The 18,462-nt window shown below is 38.8% G+C and overlaps 2 protein-coding genes across 6 annotated transcripts in view; one reads left to right on the top strand and one right to left on the bottom strand.

The window, feature by feature from the left end:
* LOC307128076 (retinol dehydrogenase 12) overlaps positions 1 to 5,124 on the top strand; it is an 83,751-nt gene extending 78,627 nt beyond the window's left edge. The window contains exons 3-9 of one of the 5 annotated variants that reach the window (XM_079819657.1): positions 503 to 572; positions 876 to 991; positions 1,119 to 1,274; positions 1,404 to 1,508; positions 3,525 to 3,734; positions 3,806 to 3,998; positions 4,098 to 5,124. In XM_079819657.1, the coding sequence (XP_079675783.1) occupies positions 550 to 572; positions 876 to 991; positions 1,119 to 1,274; positions 1,404 to 1,508; positions 3,525 to 3,734; positions 3,806 to 3,998; positions 4,098 to 4,200 (906 nt within the window). In that variant the 5' untranslated portion in view covers positions 503 to 549 and the 3' untranslated portion in view covers positions 4,201 to 5,124. Of the gene's footprint in view, positions 1 to 502; positions 573 to 875; positions 992 to 1,075; positions 1,275 to 1,403; positions 1,509 to 3,524; positions 3,735 to 3,805; positions 3,999 to 4,097 lie in introns of those variants that run through there. The other 4 variants (XM_079819658.1, XM_079819660.1, XM_079819661.1 and 1 more) reach the window with 4 other exon arrangements.
* LOC307128070 (uncharacterized protein) lies at positions 4,871 to 15,941 on the bottom strand. Its single transcript, XM_079819648.1, has 4 exons — positions 15,880 to 15,941; positions 14,095 to 14,771; positions 11,402 to 11,558; positions 4,871 to 11,243 (listed from the first exon to the last, which is right to left on the bottom strand). Exons 2-4 carry the CDS (start codon positions 14,758 to 14,760, stop codon positions 5,734 to 5,736), a joined length of 6,333 nt encoding a protein of 2,110 aa, XP_079675774.1. The 5' UTR covers positions 14,761 to 14,771; positions 15,880 to 15,941; the 3' UTR covers positions 4,871 to 5,733.
* Between the last annotated feature and the right edge of the window lie 2,521 nt (positions 15,942 to 18,462).

Here is an 18,462-nt window from a genome sequence, read left to right as displayed (position 1 = left end):
CAAGGAACTGAAGAAAACACAAGGGAAGCTAATAAACAAAACAGGGAACAGTTGTGAACTCATTTAAAACCATGGAAGCCAACTAGTGATACGCTGGAAAATTAGATGTGTGTGTGAGTGTGCGTGCGTGCGTGCGTACGTGCGTGTGTGCGTGCATGAGTGCGTGTGGTTCCCTTTCTATTGCATATGTTCCTTTACAAGAGAATGAATATAATTCCACCATTCTGCTGTTTGTAATTTCTAAATGAATTGTCACTACCGATCATTTACATACAACTGATGTCAATAGTTTTAAATGGTTTTGTACGTTTTTAGGTCATTCAAATTCAACATAAATAGGTTCCAAACATGCATCAAGTTCCCAGAATCCAGTGAGGAATGCATTCACGCTGAGTTAACAGTAGATCAGTGATTTAAACTGATTAGCCTTGGATTAGCCTGTTCATTTTCTAATCCAACCCAATGCACTGTGGCTCATGCTAAGCAATGCATTGTCTTTCAGTGCAGTATCTGTGAACAACTCCAGAGGGAAGTCATGTGTTGAGCAAGATGTCCAACATATACACTCTAAGGTAGGTTTATCATTTCTGTCTTTTTAAGTAAATATATATTTGATAACTAAAATCACACACATTTTTACTGATTCTGTTTAGTTCAGAAATATTTCAAAAGGATACTGTTTATTGTACATGGTCATTAAGACAAGATCTGCCACTGTTTATATACTGTTTTATAAAAGAAATTCATTTACACATTCACTTATTTTAAATGACCATTTTCTTATCCACCTTATCTCTTGTTAAGAAATGATTCTCAAAGAAAGTTCACATTTGTGTACTGTCCCTTTAAATTGTATTTATGATGCTTTTAAACAGAGAACTTTTCGGCAGGCAGTGGTCATCTAGCACACGACTCGATGGCAAAACAGTCATTATCACTGGAGCAAATACTGGCATTGGAAAAGAAACCACAAGGGACCTGGCAAAACGCGGTATCACATTTATCCTATTCCTGTGTTCTCTATTGCGGTTACCAAAAAACATGAAATGTGTGGTACACAAACTTATCTTTCTAGGACACCAATGATATAAGTCATGGTTTTTGGAGTTGTTCCACAGGGGCCAGGATAATAATGGCTTGCAGAGACCTTGCAAAATCAGAAAGAGCACAGAAAGAGATCATGGAGGACTCAGGGAACCAAAACATAGCGATCAGAAAACTAGACTTATCTGACACCAAGTCAATCAGAGAATTTGCTGAGGTAATCAACAGTGGTAAGTGATTTAATATAAGAGTTTTACCGATCTGATTTAAATGTATCCGATCTAACAAATTTGAAAAATACCAGTGTGGATAATAATTATTAAAATATAATAAACCCTGTTTTTTCCTCTTGTTTTCAGAGGAGAGAGCACTTCACATACTCATTAACAATGCTGGGATCATGATGTGTCCCTACTCTAAAACGGCAGATGGTTTTGAGATGCAGTTTGGTGTCAACCACTTGGGTAAAGTGTTTTTCTTGTTCATTCAAGCGCAGTGTGTCACAGACAGACCTCTGTGCACTTCTTTAAAGAGTTAGTTCACCCCAAAATGAAAATTAGCCCATGATTTATTCACCCTCAAGTCATCCAAGGTGTATATGACATTCTTCTTTCAGACGAATACAATAGGAGTTATATAAAAAAATGTTCTGGCTCTTCCAAGCTTTATAATGGCAGTGAATTGTTGTTTCGTTTTTAAAGTCCATAAAAGTGCATCTATCCATCATATAACTGCTCCACACAGCTCTGGGGGGGTAATAAAGGCCTTCTGTAGCGAAGTGATACATTTGTGTAAGAAAAATATTCATATAAAAATATATCCACCAGATCGGAAAAAAGCGCAACTGGTGTGCAATGTCGTCAGACGTTGGTGCTATAGGGCACTAAAATTGGTTCTTTCGCTCGTAATCATATAGGGAACCACTTTAAAGGGGTACTTCAGCGCTGGGAAGATGAACGTGTATTTAAACTGGGTCATTTATGTAGTAGAAATGTGAAATTATTTTTGAATTTGGTGCCTTCTAGACTGAGAAAAGACAGAAAATGTATTTTTGTCTCATGTGAATGAAAGACAACAACTCCCAGAATGCACTTGCTTCGCTGCCCTACGAGGCCACTCCCTACACTCCCTTCATAATAATACAATAATTTTGTTCAGTTAGAGAATAAACACTACAATTAAAAACTGAACATGTCTTTTCAATAAAGTGTGTGTGAGCCGAACGAAAGTCACGGGACAAACGCAGCAGGAGTCAGATTTCATTACTCACGAGAGCGAAGAGCTGAGCAGAGCTGAGGTAAGCTCGGCATTCATTCTCACCATGTGTCCAGTCTGGCGCGTTTTCAGATCATGCCTATGGAAGCTTAACTTTCATAGGAATTCATTGAAAAGTTGAAACACTCACTTTGCTCCGCACCACTCCGTTATGAATGCCCGATCCAAGTGGCCGTACGCATTTACATTCTGTGTGTGAGATCTCTCCCCTATGGGTGGGTTGAAAACATGAGGAACAGCTCTTACTACTGGCTGTAGTCTTTAGCCTCTGGCCAAAAAATCCTCCAATGATGCAAAATGACAATATTTGTGTCATCTGAGGATTTTTTCCAGAAATGAAATGCATAATTCTCTCGTCTCAGGGGGATATGAGGTAGCCTGGTTTTACCAGACTCTCGTACATTTCATTTGAGCGGAAGTACGTAGGAGGGCGGAGCCAGGCTAAATATGAGGGGGAAAGTACCATAATTTGAATATACTACCTGGTTTCTACTGATACAAAAAAAATCACTGAAGTAACCCTTTAAGTGCTGTATAGCACCAAATCTTGGTGCTTCAGTGGTTCTTCACCGGTTCTTTGGGATGACTGAGGTGCTATATAGCACCGCTACCATATACAGAACATGTTAAGATATGGTGCTATATAGCACCAAAAGTGGTTCCCCAAGAACCACTTTTAGTGCCATTTCACCTTTCTTTTTTTTTATGAGTGTAACGTAAGCGTTTTAAACTGCAAGAGGCACTACACTTTTTCCGTAAGTTGAATACGGAAGGCGATCTGGTGGAAGCTAGATATTTTACTCTATAAAGTTTTAAAGAGGGACATTTTTCTAACGCAAACACATCGATTCACTTCAGAAGGTCTTTATTAACTCCGGGAGACGTGTGGAGCACTTTTCTTTTATAATGGATAGATGCACTTTTATGGACTTCAGAAACGAAACAAACATTCACTGCCATTATAAAGCTTGGAAGAGTCAGGACATTTTTTAATATACTGTAACTCTGATTGTGTTCGGCTGAAAGAAGAATGTCATATACACATGGCTTGAGGGTAAGTAAATCATGGGCTAATTTTCATTTTTGGGTGAACTATCCCTTTAATGTTATCTTCTAACATATAATGCATGTTTGAACAATATTATGCCTTAGCATATCCTAACTATCTTGTTCCAACTTTTAGTAAATATAAATGTGTCACTTAGGTCACTTCCTGTTAACCTTCCTGCTGATTGATCTGCTGAAGAGATCTGCTCCCTCAAGAATCATCAACCTTTCCTCCATGGCTCATAGTTGGGGCACTATAACACTTGATGATATCAATAGTGAGAGGAATTACCACAGTAGGAGGGCATATGGTCAGAGTAAATTGGCCAACATCCTTTTCACTCGTTCCTTGGCCAAAAAACTCAAGGGTAAGTGTTCATTAAAAATACGGAAGATTCAATAAGTATCTTTTTGATCTATCATTACATTTTATCCTCAGACACAGGTGTCACAGCATATGCAGTTCATCCAGGAATTGTGCGAACAGAACTTAAAAGACACATGAATCTTGGACTTCTAATCATGTGGAAAGTTGTCAGACCTTTCACAAAGACCCCAGTGCAGGGAGCACAGACCACCATCTACTGCGCAGTACAACCAGAATTAGACACAGAGAGTGGTGGTTACTACAGGTAATAAGCTACAGAGGCCTCATCACATTTAAAATGACTTGCGCCCGATTTAAATTTAGCTTTTGTTTTTCATCTCTATTTCTTACCCATTTTCTAAAGCAACTGCAGACCTTCGAGATGCACCAGAGCTGCTAGAGATGATGAACTGGCTGAGAAACTTTGGGAGCTCAGCTGCAAGATGCTGGGAATTCTCTGGGATTGAGTGCAATGAGTGGAATTTTCTTTGTTTCCCAACAATTCAGTATACCCATCAAGATATACCCAATTTTTATTATGTATATTATTATGAACTAGAAGTTATTTCAACATGCACATCCAAGCAAAAAAAAAAAAAAACGCATGACACAAACCTCATCAAAAATTTTTTATTTTTTAGCAGCATGTTTTTATTAGGTTGTAAAAATTGTCCAATTAGAATAATAATGATTTTTTTTTAAATAATTTGCTCTCCATTTGCATTATAAAATCAAAACCTTTTGGATAGCAGCCACAATGGTCGGTTCTGATATAGGCAATCACATTATATGGCAAGCATGTAACAATACACCCATACACTGACATTACAGTCAAGTTGAATCTGTTTGATCTTCCATAGGCAATATTTCCTTAAACTCAGACAACACAGTTTTGTGGAAACTAAGCTAATTTGTCCACTTATCCAGAACCCTCAGAATGAGCCCTGCCTATACACCCTTTGTTATCATGTCTATCTCTTGTTCATGTGTTTTGTTGATTTCTGGTCTGGTTTATCTGATCTGTGTGTAATAGATACATTTGTTAAATTTGATCTATAGCTACATTCAGTTTCAATTGTGTCAATCAGTTGAGGATGTCTGCATGTATATTAAACAACAGCTTTTGTGCTAAAGGAAATAAGTATACAAGACCTATATCAATGTAATTGATTTGTAGAGGTGCTTAATGTATATTTTATTTGATCTCTTAGTTATCAGCACAATAAAGATAATCCTATTTAATGTGATAATGATGACAGCTGCCTTCATGCATGATCAGATTTTTACAATGAGCTCTTTCCCAGGATATTGTGCTATGATATACATAAACTACACTACAAATCTCAAAGTGAGCAATCAATTCAAAACAATAAATAGTGGTTTCCCGACAGAAAACAGAGCATTGTTCATTATCTTCCTATTCTAACCACATGACTTTAAAGTAACAGTAATCACTTTTCTATATATAATATAGGGATTTCATACAAAGCCACTTTGAAATGTGGTTCAAAGAGTGAGGCAATGCATCTTGAGATCATTCAGCAGACCACCCTTCAAAAAAGGTACTTTGAATGCTGTTTTAAACTTGCACATTACCTCATTTTATTTGATTTATTATTATTAGTATGCCAGCATCTCTACAACAAAGATTTTGTCTTCATCTTATTCAAATAAAATACAGCTTTCTTTTTTCTCTATGAGAAATACCACTTAGGAAGTTCAATAAATTCAAGTAAATCAGATCAATTGTGCAATATAGCCCATGTGAAATGAAAAGACATGTTTGAAATAGCCCAAAACTGCTTAAAACACTCATGTTTACAACTGAAAGCTTAAACTCCAGCAGGCACCCAAGTGAGAAAATGTAAGTCTTATTACTGCAGTTCTTTACATTATATGTGCTGTTCAAACAGTTTAAGCATACAAACCTCAATAAATAACTGAAATCTGACAGTACCTTAAATAGAAGCTCTTGTAGCTGGTACATTTTCCCTTTTGAACTATAGTATTGGGCAGTGCTGCCCACACCTGAGATTTATCCCATCCCTCGAATCCTCCTCTTGTACTGTCCGACTGTCTTGATTCTGAGATCTGTTAGTACCAGATCCCGACCCCTCCTGAGGATGAACTTTTCCGTCAGGCAGTTTGAACTCAACAGATGCGAATGAAGACATACTTCCATTTTTCTTTGCCCACATTTTAGAAGGCTCGCCCATCGGAGATACCTTCAGTTCCTTGTTCCTCCTGGTGTCCCCTCCACTGCAGCCACTTTTGACACTTTGGTCATCCAAGAGAGGATCGGAGTCACTGCAATGGGACATATTGAAGTATGTACACTTCGGTGTAGGGGGTTTAGCCATGTCTTCCAGCTCTGAAGAGGATATTACCGCCAGAGGCGAGGCTTGGTTCTCACAATACGGATAGGGTGAATCCTCACTCCTGTTGTCCTGAGCTGTGTCAGCTGATGTGGTGTCTCCATTTCCATACATTCCCATAGACGCAGGAGGAGAGTTTCGGATGAGGTGGTTTTCTTTGAGAAGCCACCTGCCTTTATCAATCAGCACTCCGTCTCCAGAGTCCACATTATTTTTTAAAGCCATACGCTGTCCCGACTCAGAGTCTTCATTAGGTGAACTTTTATCACTAGGTGATCTACTGTTGCAAAGTGGTTCTTGTATTGCACTTTTAGCATCCTGAAAAGAAGCAAGACTACTGCTTTTTAAACTTGGACTGGGAGTATGTTTTGTTGTCATCCATGTAGATGATTTCATCGAGTCGTTCTCCTTTACATGGTTTTTTCTTTTTGGCTTCTCCGTGCTTTGTTTTATAATTTCTCGAAAGATACGTAACCTCTCCACCTCCTCTTCTCCACTCTCGGTAAAAATCTCCTGCGACTGGTACCCACCATTGTCAGATGTCTCAGGCCTGTAATCAGACAGATCTGATGTATTAGGGCTCGGGAGACAGTTTTGACCGTACTGATCATCTGTCTTTTGGCAAGCCATGAATATCTCCCTCATTTTGCATTTGTCTGGCTCTATTCTGAGGTTGCCGTTTGAATCACATGTGACAGTCAAGGCAGAGGACAACAAAGCCGAATTGATTAAGTCTAACAGCTCTTGTGAGATCTCAGTTGGACGTAGTAGATAATGATATCCATGTTCCATACCGAAACTCTCTGCCTTCTCGAACCGGTGATCACTTTTACTCGTACTGCTGCATGACTCCCCTTCCAAAGAATCTTTAGTATCAGTATATGCGATAGAGTGACGAACACCATTGACATTACTATTATGAGAATCAAGCAAACCGCCATTATAGCCCTCTTCGTCCTCTTCAGATTCGCGCTCTTCAGTGGAACTGTCCTTTTTATCGGTGTGACTATCTTCCTCTAAAGTCTGAACTTTGTAGGGTTCGGAATCACTTGAGTATGGCTTTTTTTCTGTCACATTCTCATCCATAGCCTCAGGATCTGTAACTGTACAAGAGTCTGGTTCAGCATCTGAATCTGCTTGTTCACAAACTTCAGAGCTCTCACGGTCCACATCTTTGATGTGATGTTCTTCTTCAATTTGTTGTGATTTCTCATATTCTGCTACAGGAGTCATACTATTCTCGTCATTACTGTCACGTTGAGGGCTGCCGTTATTGCAGTGTGGATCAGGATCCTCACCTTCTGAGACCTCTGGAGTAGCATATTCTTGTTGATCCACATCTGGAGACTGATCCAAATCTGGAGTTGATCCATCTTCTTGACTTGATGATTCTAATGTTTGCTCTCTACATTCACCCTCTGTTTCGTGGTGAGGCAACGACGTCTCTGAGGGCTCTGAGTGAAGGGACTCACGTTCTGATAAGATGGACTTGGTTTCTTGTTCCTGTCCTCCATCACCAATCGTTTCCTCGTAATCTGAATGATCAGCTTGCTCTTTGACACAGTCTTCAGCTGTACTAGACTGACTGTCCTCATTTAGATCAGCTAATTCCCTGACAGGAAATGCCTCACACTCAGTTTCTGATTCTGAACAGGAGAGTTTAGCATTTGTGTCTTTAGGTTCAGAAGCATCTGATTGTTCACTAGGTTCTTTAATGCTCTGGGTGATTTCCTCCTCCTCAACATCAGTGTTTTTTATATTCTCTGGAGTTACATTGTCCATACTTTCAGATATATTGTCTTGGTCATCAGAGAGCTCAGAAACTTCTTCTACATCTATCATCTTTTGTTCTGATGTTGGAGAACAATTTTCTTTAGCATCTTTGTTTTCAGATTCTGGGTCTTGCATTACCCTTTCTTGCATGTTCTCTGCATTCATCTGGTTGTTATCAGAAGTTTCTAAAACCTCTGCTTTACTTGAATCACTACCATTACCCTCAGGTGATTGATTGGGTACTGCTATGCCAGAATCTTCATTACCAAGGTCCTTTTCTATAGTTTCTGAGTCAGGGGATTGAGGTTGAATTAAATGCATTTCCTGAGATTCTGTGTTTTTTGGATCATTGGTTATGTCATCATTGGTTGTGTCATTGACTAGGCCATCATGTTCCTTTTCCTCTTCCATGTCAGTGGCTTTTTCTAAACTACCACTCAAGGAGCCATCATGGTTTTCCTTTTCTTTACCTGAGATCTCGTTGGTGTCATCAGCATCTTTGATTAAGTCTGTTTGATTAAAATACTTTAGTTCTCCTTCAACAAGAGAGGAAATCTCTCTGTGAAGATCTTCAGGCATGTTCAGTTCATCCAGTAACTGTTCTATACTAAAATTGCTCCGTTTGTCCTGATCCTCAACTTCTCCTTCTAAGTCCACTTCTACGGCAAACTCCTGCTCTGATAGTCTTGGTGAGAGTGGCGGACTCTCTCCAAAGGAATTTTCTTTCCCATTCTCTTGGAAATCTCTCCAGCTTTGCTTTAATTTGGACGACGTTGAACTTTGAAGACTGGTCAAGCTGGCCTTTAGCTCCTCTTCATCTTTAATATTGGATATTTTTTCTAAGGACTGCATTACTTGCAGGGCCTCTGGGCAGATGTTGGAGTTGCTGGCTTGCGATTCATCTTTGTAGAGGACTGAAAGGCCATCTCTTAGAGTCATCAGTGACAAGAAGGACAGAAAAGCTCTGGATGGAGAACCAAAGGCAGAGGCCACCTGAGATGAGAAGTCTGGGAGGCTACTGGACTTTTCCTTTTCCGCAGGTGTTAAGCGGGTCTGACTCAGTGCCCGCTTGATGGACTGAACAGATAAACACAACTGTTGCAAAACGGGTTTCATGCCTGACCTAACACTGACTTCTGAACTTTGTGATGGCCCAGAATGGTCTGGGACAACCAAGTTCTCAGATGACTTGTGCAATCTTACAAGTTCCTCCTGTTCAGAATGTACCCTCAAAATTGGCATAGATTTACAAAAGCCTATCGATCTTTGTGGCTCGGTTAGCTCTCCCTCACACCTTATTTGCACAGGTGGGCGAGACATTGGCCTCTCGTCAGTATTATGTTCTAGAGCAGGGTCTTCATCCTCTACGATATCTTTTTCAGGGTCACTTTTAATCTCAGAGCCATCAGAGGAGTCACTCCCTATATGGAATACCGCCCTTGGTACAATCTCAGGATGGTCCGTCTCATCATCATCATCATCATCATAGGGCACAGATTCTGGTTCAATCTTTTTCAGCCAGTTTTCAACATATTGATTTACACTGGAGGAAGAGGACTGTAGCACAGGCAATGACACACTTTCACTCAACTCCTGTTTTTGTTTAGAGGATTTTGATCTGACACCATTCATTGACCTTTGTTTGGGTAGCCTCTTGAGTGGAGCTGGATGGTCTGGCAATCGAATCTCTAAACTATTCTTCTTTAGTTTAGGCCCTTGAGAGTCACTGTCATTTTTGTTTACTTTGTGGGAGATGTCTTTGATGGCTTTATCTTTTAGCTTGAGCTCTTTATCTGACCCTCTTTGATTCCCAGCATCAAGATTCAAGTTTCTACTCTTCGGAGAACTTTCAAATGTTTTCATATTCTTTTTTTTGTCTCTTACAGCTTTGGGTTCACGTTTGCTACTTTCAGCTGAGCTAGTTTTTTTCTCTGATCCTGTGTGGCTCAGTGTGTCTGACGTCTTTTGGAGGTCTTTTGAAGAGCCTAGAGCACTGCCCTTTATTTTTTTCCCAAGCCCAGATGATTCAGAAGAAGTACTTTTCTTAGATTTTTTGGACTTTGGTGTATTATTTTTATTGCCAACAATGCTTGAGTCTTGTTCCATTGCTGCTGCTGGATGCATGCTTTTCTTTTCATTTAATTCAGTTGTACACTCAGGCAAGGTTTGTTTTTTATCATCAGTGAGGATGGATGGGTTGTTTTTTATCTTTTTTGGAGGTGTTGAATGGGCAGACGACAATGACAGAATATTCGTTTTTCCACCATCCTGGGAGTTGGAGCTTGTGGACTGTCTAGTGAGATCTACATCACAATCGTTACTTGACGAAAGGGGTCCTGAGTCTGTTGAGCTTGGCTTACTTTGAGGCAAAGCTTTTGTGTGGTATCCAGGCTTGTTGTCCATATCCACCTGTGTATTTGCATAATAATTGTCACACATACCCTGTGATTCATATATGTGCACCACAGTCTCTGTTATTCCCATTGTCCCATTGTTTTGTAGCTGGAGAACCTCTGCCATGCCTGAGGATCTGAAGGAGTGAGACTTCTTCTGCATAACTTCTCCTGATTCACTCCTCCCGGGTTTTGGCACGGTTCTTGTGCTGCTGCTACTGCTGCGACTGACCACACAGTAACCTTCTGTCAGCTCTCCCTGTGCAGTTCGCTCTATGTATGAGTACGCACCCACTGAATTCTCCTGAACTTCAGTCTCTGAAACTGTTTTGATGTTTTCGACTGAGGCCTCTTTTCTTTGTTGTCTGGGGCCTGGAGTGGGCTGCCTTCTAAAGATGGGCTTAGGCTTCTCAGAAGATGTATCGCTGCCATAATTTTCTCGTTCTTCCTTGATGAATCCCACAGATTTGTTAGCGAGTGTATTGATTTCTTTTGAATCTAGGCTGTGAGGTCCATTCGACTCCTTGCCTGAGTCATTCGTTACATCTAATGAGTTTGCACTTGATTCTGCTTTAGAATTACACACTGCCCTCTGCTGGCTATTAATAGAGGCGCGACTGAGTGTAGTTGTCCAGTGAATCATTTCCTCTTGTTTTATAGTAAGATGCACCTTCATCTCCACTGTCATGCTGCCATCCTCATTGACCCGGAATGATTTTTCAATGTCGTCTTCGGTAGGCATGATGGGGTAATTCCTCTCCTTCACACCCTCCATACAGTCACAGGTCTCCGTCTCATCTGATCCCACTGCGTGACTACCTTCGGTCTCCATTGATTCATTCTTTGTCCTATTGTGCTCTGTCAGATTTCCATTTAGTGACTTATTGATCTGCTCTACAAGGAACCTCTCAGAAGATAAAGAGAAATTCCTTGATCTTGAAAAAGTCCCAGCTGGAATCTTTTTTTCTACTAATGGACGAATGGAATTAGAAGATGGAAGATGGTTTTGGGAGGAGAAAAAAAACATAATCAATTAAACTTGAAAATCAAACTGTAAGATCAAAATCGTTTTATCACTAAAGCGACGTGCTAAATAATAATAATATAATAGTAAAAATTTGGCTTACGTAGTAGTGTCTCTGTTTGTGTTGGACCAAAAGATTCAGATATCCTTGACTGGATTTGTGTGGGTGCTTGGAGATTGTAGTTTCCTATTCTGAATGGTTCGTTACCAGCTGCCACAACAATCCCAGAGCACAGAATGAGGGCAGGAAGTCCTTCAACCTATAAATAAATAAGAAACTTAAAGGATTAGTTCGCTTCAAAATGAAAATTTCCTGATATTTTACTCACCCCCTATCTCAGCCAAGATGTTCATGTCTTTCTTTCTTCTGTTGAAAATATATTAAAGGGGTACTTCAGCGCTGGGAAGATGGATGTGTATTTAAACTGGGTCATTTATGTAGTAGAAATGTGAAATTATTTTTGAATTTGGTGCCTTCTAGACTAGAAAAGACAGAAAATGTATTTTTGTCTCATGTGGATGAAAGACAACAACTCCCAGAATGCACTTGCTTCGCTGCCCAACGAGGCCACTCCCAAGCCACGGCTACCGGTTACATCTCTTGCCCACCCCACCGTCGTTTTGATTTTCATAGTAATAAAATTATTTTGTTCAGTTAGAGAAAGACACTACAATTAAAACTGAACGTGTCTTTTCAATAAAGTGTGAGTGAGCCGAACGAAAGTCATGGGACAAACGCAGCAGAAGTCAGATTTCATTCAGCAAGATGGCGAAGTAAGAGTTGGGTTGAGGCAGTCATTCTCAGCGCGTGTCCAGTCTGGCGCATTTTCAGATTGCATATGGAAGCTAGACTTTCATAGGAATTCATTGAAAAGTTGAAACACTCACTTTTCTCTGCACCACTCCGTTATGAATGCCCGAGGCCGAGCAGAGCGCATTTACATTCTGTGCGTGAGATCCCACCCCTGTGCGCGGGTTGAAAACATGCAGAACTAGCTCCTTCTACTGGCTGTAGTCTTTAGGCTCTGGCCAAAAAATCCTCTGATGACGCAAAATGACGATATTTGCCTCATCTGAGGATTTTTTTAGAGAAATAAAATGCATAATTCTCTCGTCTCAGGGGGATATGAGGGGGAGAAAGTACCATAATTCGAATATACTATCAGTTTTCTACTGATACAAAGCTTAATGCTAAATCATTGAAGTAACCCTTTAAGTTTTTTGAGGAAAACATTCCAGGATTTTTCTCCAACGCATAGACTTCCATGGCAACCAAAATATTTAAGGTCCAAATCAATGCAGTTTCAAAGCGCTTTAAAGGGCTTCAGAGGCTCTGCACAATCCCAGCTGAGGAATAGTGTCTTATCTAGTGGAAAGATCAGACATTTTCAAAAAAATTTTTTAAATGAATATAGTTTTTAACCTAAATTGCTCATCTTGCGCTGCTCTGCGATGTGCCAAGGATTGGGTAATCACATCGGAAAGGTCACGCTGGACGTAGGCAGAACTACCGCCCCCGTGTTTACAAAGTGCTCGTGCGAAGACTAATAGAAACTTCCTTTTGCAAAAATAAGTAAAACAAAAATGTCTGACGATTTTGAAATTGATGATGGTTTTGGTAAAGGCCGTTTGTATTAGTCCTCGCACGTTCGCTTGGGGCGGTACTTCCACCTACGTCTAGCGTGACCTTTCCGACGTGATTGCCCAATCCGTGGCACGTCACAGAGCAGCGCAAGATGAGCAATTTATGGTTTTTTTTAATTACCGATCGTTTCGCTAGATAAGACCCTATTCCTCGGCTGGGATCGTGCAGAGCCTCTGAACCCCTTCCTTTGAAACTGCATTGATTTGGACCTTTAACATTTTGGTTGCCATGGAAGTCTATAATGTGGAGAAAAATCCTGGAATGTAAAATGTCAGGAAATTTTCATTTTGAAGTGAACTAATCCAGTGTGTCCAGTAAATAACTTTTTTTTTTAAGTTCAAACATTAGGACGTAAGTTTGGCGGCTCACTAATAGGTTTAGATTTCTTGATAATGCAAAGCAAAAAAAACAAAATCTAAAAGATATTTTAAGACAGATATTGTAAAAGAGTTGTAAAATGATTATTATACCATTATGTTTTTGAAACAAAAACACAATGGTATAATAATCACAGCATTTTAGTTTTTTTTCCCTGTTAGTCAAAGATGTAGTAGCTAAAACTTAATTGAGTATTTTAACAAAATACATTAGAATCACTTTTAGAATGTATTGTTTAATATGTACATTTTCTGTTAGAAATAACTTTATTTATATACTTTTTATGGGTACCCTTAGACTGAGATTAAACCAGCCTTAGTGTTAGTAATTCAGGTCCTTAACTATCTGGTTGCCACCTACTTTTATTTAACCCTCTGATACATGTTGTCCAGTGTGGTGTACAGATCTTTTAAAAGCCATTTGTGTTACATACAAACTACCATAGTGATTACCTGCTTTTATTTATCTATATAAATTATTTTACAACAGCATGTACCATGATCTTTAACTTCCATGGATAGGCATGAAACTCTAAGAATATAAAACATAATTTTGCAGAATACAAAAAAGGAATTCATATATTCTTGTTTTGCAGTAAAAAAAAAAACCTTTTGATTTAATTCAGTTGTACTATCCCCAACTTTATTTTTTGTTTTATTTAGACAATTACTTCCACTATGTTTAATCCTATGACAATGTTTAATCCTAATTACGATAGCATTCTTGTGTGATAATTTTAGCCATAAAGAAATATTTTTATACTATATACTTACTCTTCTGCCATCTTCAGTGTAAAGCTTCACAACCGGGAACTGCATCACTTGAGAAAGATAATCCATAAGAGCTTCAAAATTTGGTGCTGTTCTCCTATTAACTACAACTACTCGCTTCATGCTCGGATCCCTGTTTTTATACACCGTTAGTCTTTTTGGTGTCCGCACCATGGAGTTTTCTGCCATTTTTACTGTCCTCGTGGTCACTTCATTTTTCTTTGCTATCTGCCGGACCAGTTCTCTGCGTGCTCTGCGTCCCGCATTGACAGCTCTGGTAGTGTTCCAAGGGACCTGTCTCTTGTGGACCTCGTCCAAGTTAAAAGGCTTGACTTTCTTCTGATCCGAGCACAGATAAGAACCCCCATCCTGCACATCATCAAGAGTACGGACAGCATGTGTTCCCCTTGGTGTTGTGATGGTCCGTACTCCAAATGGTAGAGGCACTTTCCTGGAGAGGGCATCTAGAAGAGCATCAAAGGTTTTAAAAGTGCGGCTGTTGATGACCATCCGGTGGCCCGTGAACTGAGGGTCCCCGCTTTTGTAGAAACATACCCTCTTAGTGGTAATGGGGTCTGGGTGGGGGGGCAGGGGCCTGGAGACCAATGTCTGCATGCTCCCCAGGGACACATCAGGATGAGGTGCATCATTAAGGGACGTCGTGCTCATATTAAAAGATACTGTAAAAAAAGAAGAGTTATTTAACAAAACAAAAAAAATTCTCTTTAATATGACTTTTCTGTATAATATGACTCTCTTTAACACAACAAGGTTGTTCTTTTTTTATTTTTTGTGCATAAAATAATAACAACATAAATCCTGTATTACACGCCTTATATTGGTCCCATTCGGTCCCATTAGATTCTACTGTACTGAAATAGCTTACGCATCCACTTTGTGTCAACCACAAAGCAAGTGTTTTTGTAAATGAGTGTACTCTGGGGATCTTTCAATTGATGACAACAAAACAAAACCTTTAAATTATGTGATATGCTCTTTTTAATGAAGTCTTATACTGGGCCATTCTTACAACTACAAATGCATTAGTAGAATCAGTCTGGAGATCATTAGCAGCGACAACTACATTTGTCTTTCAGGTATTGTTTTCAATTTTTCATTACAGTCATTAACAAAATGGCTTCTTGCAGTCAACAATGAAATGGCCTCTCTTAAAGACTAAAAGAGTTTGCTTGGGAAGGTTCGCTTTCCATGGCCAGGTATAAGAACGGAAGTCAAACATGATAAACAAATGCTAATGCTAATATTTATTGAACTCAACTTAAACTAGGTAGAGATAATACAAACAACATACATTTTATATACACATTAAAACACCCTGAACAATGTTTGTTGATCTTAAAAAAAGCACTACAGAAAACTAGTCACTATTCCTAAAATGTGCAGTATGCTATCTGAAAAACATAATTTCATACAGATTTCCTTGCCATGTGGCACAAACACCCTCATTTAACTAACAAATGATGCTCCACAATCATTTTTCAGTGCAGGAAACCATTGCATAACAGCCACAAGACATGTTCTGGAAACTATGATTTAAAAACACAAACGTATAAAGCTTCTAATCTCCTGCAAACGGCATTACATAAAACGGTCAATACAATGTCTCTTAAAACAAACACCAAATTGAATATAATATCTTATCTGATAATTAGCATGTACATTTCTATAACAGGATAATTTACCAATATAAACATATCTGGAATATGCTACTAGTTTTGATGCTATAGATAGTTTAAAAAAAATCACATTTGAAGTTACTCATCTTACCGTATTTCACATTTTCAGGAGGGTTGAGTTGGCGAGTTGGTTGTCCATCTACTGAAGAGATTATGAACAACGCTCAAGGCTATTTTGGGATGGCAGGCATCAGGGTCGATTTGTGTAATCTTTGGTCATGGTTAAACGGCATTTTGGAGAAAGAGAGTATCAAAAATACTTTCATTTTAAGCCTCCATGTATTAAAAGAAATATGAAAAGAACATTTTAAAATGTATAATCTGTATTTTCAGTAACATAATTGAACTGTACATTTAGCATTCGAGGTGTCTAACAATGAAGTATTGTAACAGCACGTGCGATGAATGATATCACACAAAACATTGTAATTCAGTTATGCAACAACCTCCATGCAAACCTTTTGGTTGATCTGAACTGTTTATATAATATCCGCTTCTCTGAATAAATGAATGAATGAGGTATTTATTCATATAGTCTTGGATGAATCAGCAAATCAAATCACAATTGTAATGTTTTTAGAGGTTTTCACTTAAACATAACGAGACCTGAAGTATTTTTCTGCTGTGTGATATCCAGCATATGGCTAAAGGTGTTTCTTATTTCTTGCGGAGATATAAGCAGATTTAAGGGCTCTGTTAATAGGGATTAGAGTGGGGTGAAGTAGAGAGGTTTTGCTGTCGCTGACTATAAGGGAAAGGGAAGTCTCAGCTGGTAAAGCATGTGTCTCTCAGTGGGAGCATAACTGTGACTAAGGATGCGCAGCAGGAATATTGTGATTGCGATTGATATACAGCAAGGCAACACTAGTTCTCAGTGCATTACATCTGGGATTATGTTAATCTTGGATCTTGTTAATCAATCAGCACCAGACATGGATATGAACTGCATATAATAAGCGTGAACTTAGTCTTGCAAGGACTTGCCTGCCAAACGTATTCATTCTTTAATTTGTATTAATTTTGTTTTATAATGAGACACTGATGTTTCTTTAGTGATACTCAAGTGGTTTCTAGTAATCTCACGACTTCTTCCCTGTCATGTCTCAGATAGTTTTATAGGATTTCCTTATCAGCATGGGGTGGAGATTAGCCTTGCAGTGTTTCGAAGGAAAATTCAAGCAGTTTGATTTGAGCAGAAGGGTTTCACTCACTGATCAAGCTCTTACTCTATTCTATAACCGCTCGAGTAAAGAATTTCAGCGTAATGTGCATTCTTGCTGTCATTGCCAAACATGCCCTAATTATTACTGAATATTATTTCTAATTATTTTTGTTGCTTATGTAGGTGTTCACTGAATGTGGAATCACGTTGTCTAAGGATTAGAGGCTTGGACACATGCAGGGCACTAAGACAAACATGGGATTTTATTTAGTAACAAGAAAGCACTGTCAAACAGTGACAAAACGCATTTAAATTACATCAGTAGGCTAATATCAAGAGCGAAGTACATAGTAGATTTGATTTATCAGTGAGATTTGAATTCTTAGAATATAGAAATGTGTAAATTAAAAAAAACAACTTTAGTATGATGTACTCCATCTATTCATTTGATTATCTTATTTCTCTCTCCTCTGTCTAATGTTAATGATACTGCAATGACAAACCTTCCAACATGAAAGTCTGGAATTTTAAGCAAAACTATTTCACCATGTTGAGTTCGAGATCATGACGACAATTTGTAGGCCAATCCAAAAGAATATTTTGAAGAAATGTAAAAAAGTGTCTTATGCATGTTATAACTTTCTTGTTAGTGTGTCAGCCACCTCATTGCCAACATGTGAAGACACAACATAAATATTATATAATATAGGCTACCACTACATTAACATCCTTTAAACTTCGCAACATGTAATTCATTCACAGTGATATATTCTCACTAACTTATCTTGAAGACAATATATTCAAGGCAGAAGAATCTGAGCACATTACCACCTCATCCGACATCAAAACCTGTTGCCATGTTGTCCGCGGTTGTAAATTTCAGGGTGCTAAACCCTATTTATTTTTCGTAAATAATTAAATCCTACCTGGACACTCTTCTTACATCCAGCAACTCCAATAAAACTGTCTCACTATGTCATACGTATGATATTTTTCTGATTGTCTAACCTGTTATTGCACTTTCAATTGTATTTACCCCTGGCATGCAGGTTTGCCAGGTCCCAGAAATATTTCTAGCCCAATGACAGCTCAAAACCCGCCCAAATGGAATGAAAACTAGCCCAATTTTCCAGTTTTCCAAAGGGCCTGCACTCTAAAAAAAAAGGCTCGTAATCATAGGGGAACCTTTTTTAGTGCTATATAGCACCAATTTTGGTGCTTCAGTGGTTCTTCAGCGGTTCTTCAGAGGTGCTATATAGCACCTTAGTCAAAGAACCGGTGAAGAACCTCTGAAGAACCGCTGAAGAACCGCTGAAGAACCACTGAAGCACCAAAATTGGTGCTATATAGTACTAAAAAAGGTTCCCCTATGATTACGAGCCAAGAACCATTTTTGGTGCAATATAGAACCTTTTTTTTTTAGAGTGTGAAAATAAACGTTATATATACAATATATATATACCTATATATATGAATGTACTATTTTGATTGTTTTTGAAAGAAGTCTCTTCT

This window comes from Gobio gobio (genome assembly GCF_949357685.1).
Source record: "Gobio gobio genome assembly, chromosome: 6".
In the NCBI taxonomy this organism is placed as follows: domain Eukaryota; kingdom Metazoa; phylum Chordata; class Actinopteri; order Cypriniformes; family Gobionidae; genus Gobio; species Gobio gobio.
Note: the sequence above shows the minus strand (reverse complement) of the source record. Positions and strands in the feature narration are given on the sequence as shown.

Excerpts from the sequence above, each read along its gene's own strand:
- LOC307128070 (XM_079819648.1), bottom strand. The coding sequence starts at position 14,760 with ATGAGCACGACGTCCCTTAATGATGCACCTCATCCTGATGTGTCCCTG. Across the intron at positions 11,559-14,094 it reads ACACTGAAGATGGCAGAAGA|GTTGAAGGACTTCCTGCCCT; the intron begins GTAAGTATATAG and ends ATTTATTTATAG. Across the intron at positions 11,244-11,401 it reads ACAAACAGAGACACTACTAC|TAGAAAAAAAGATTCCAGCT; the intron begins GTAAGCCAAATT and ends TTCGTCCATTAG.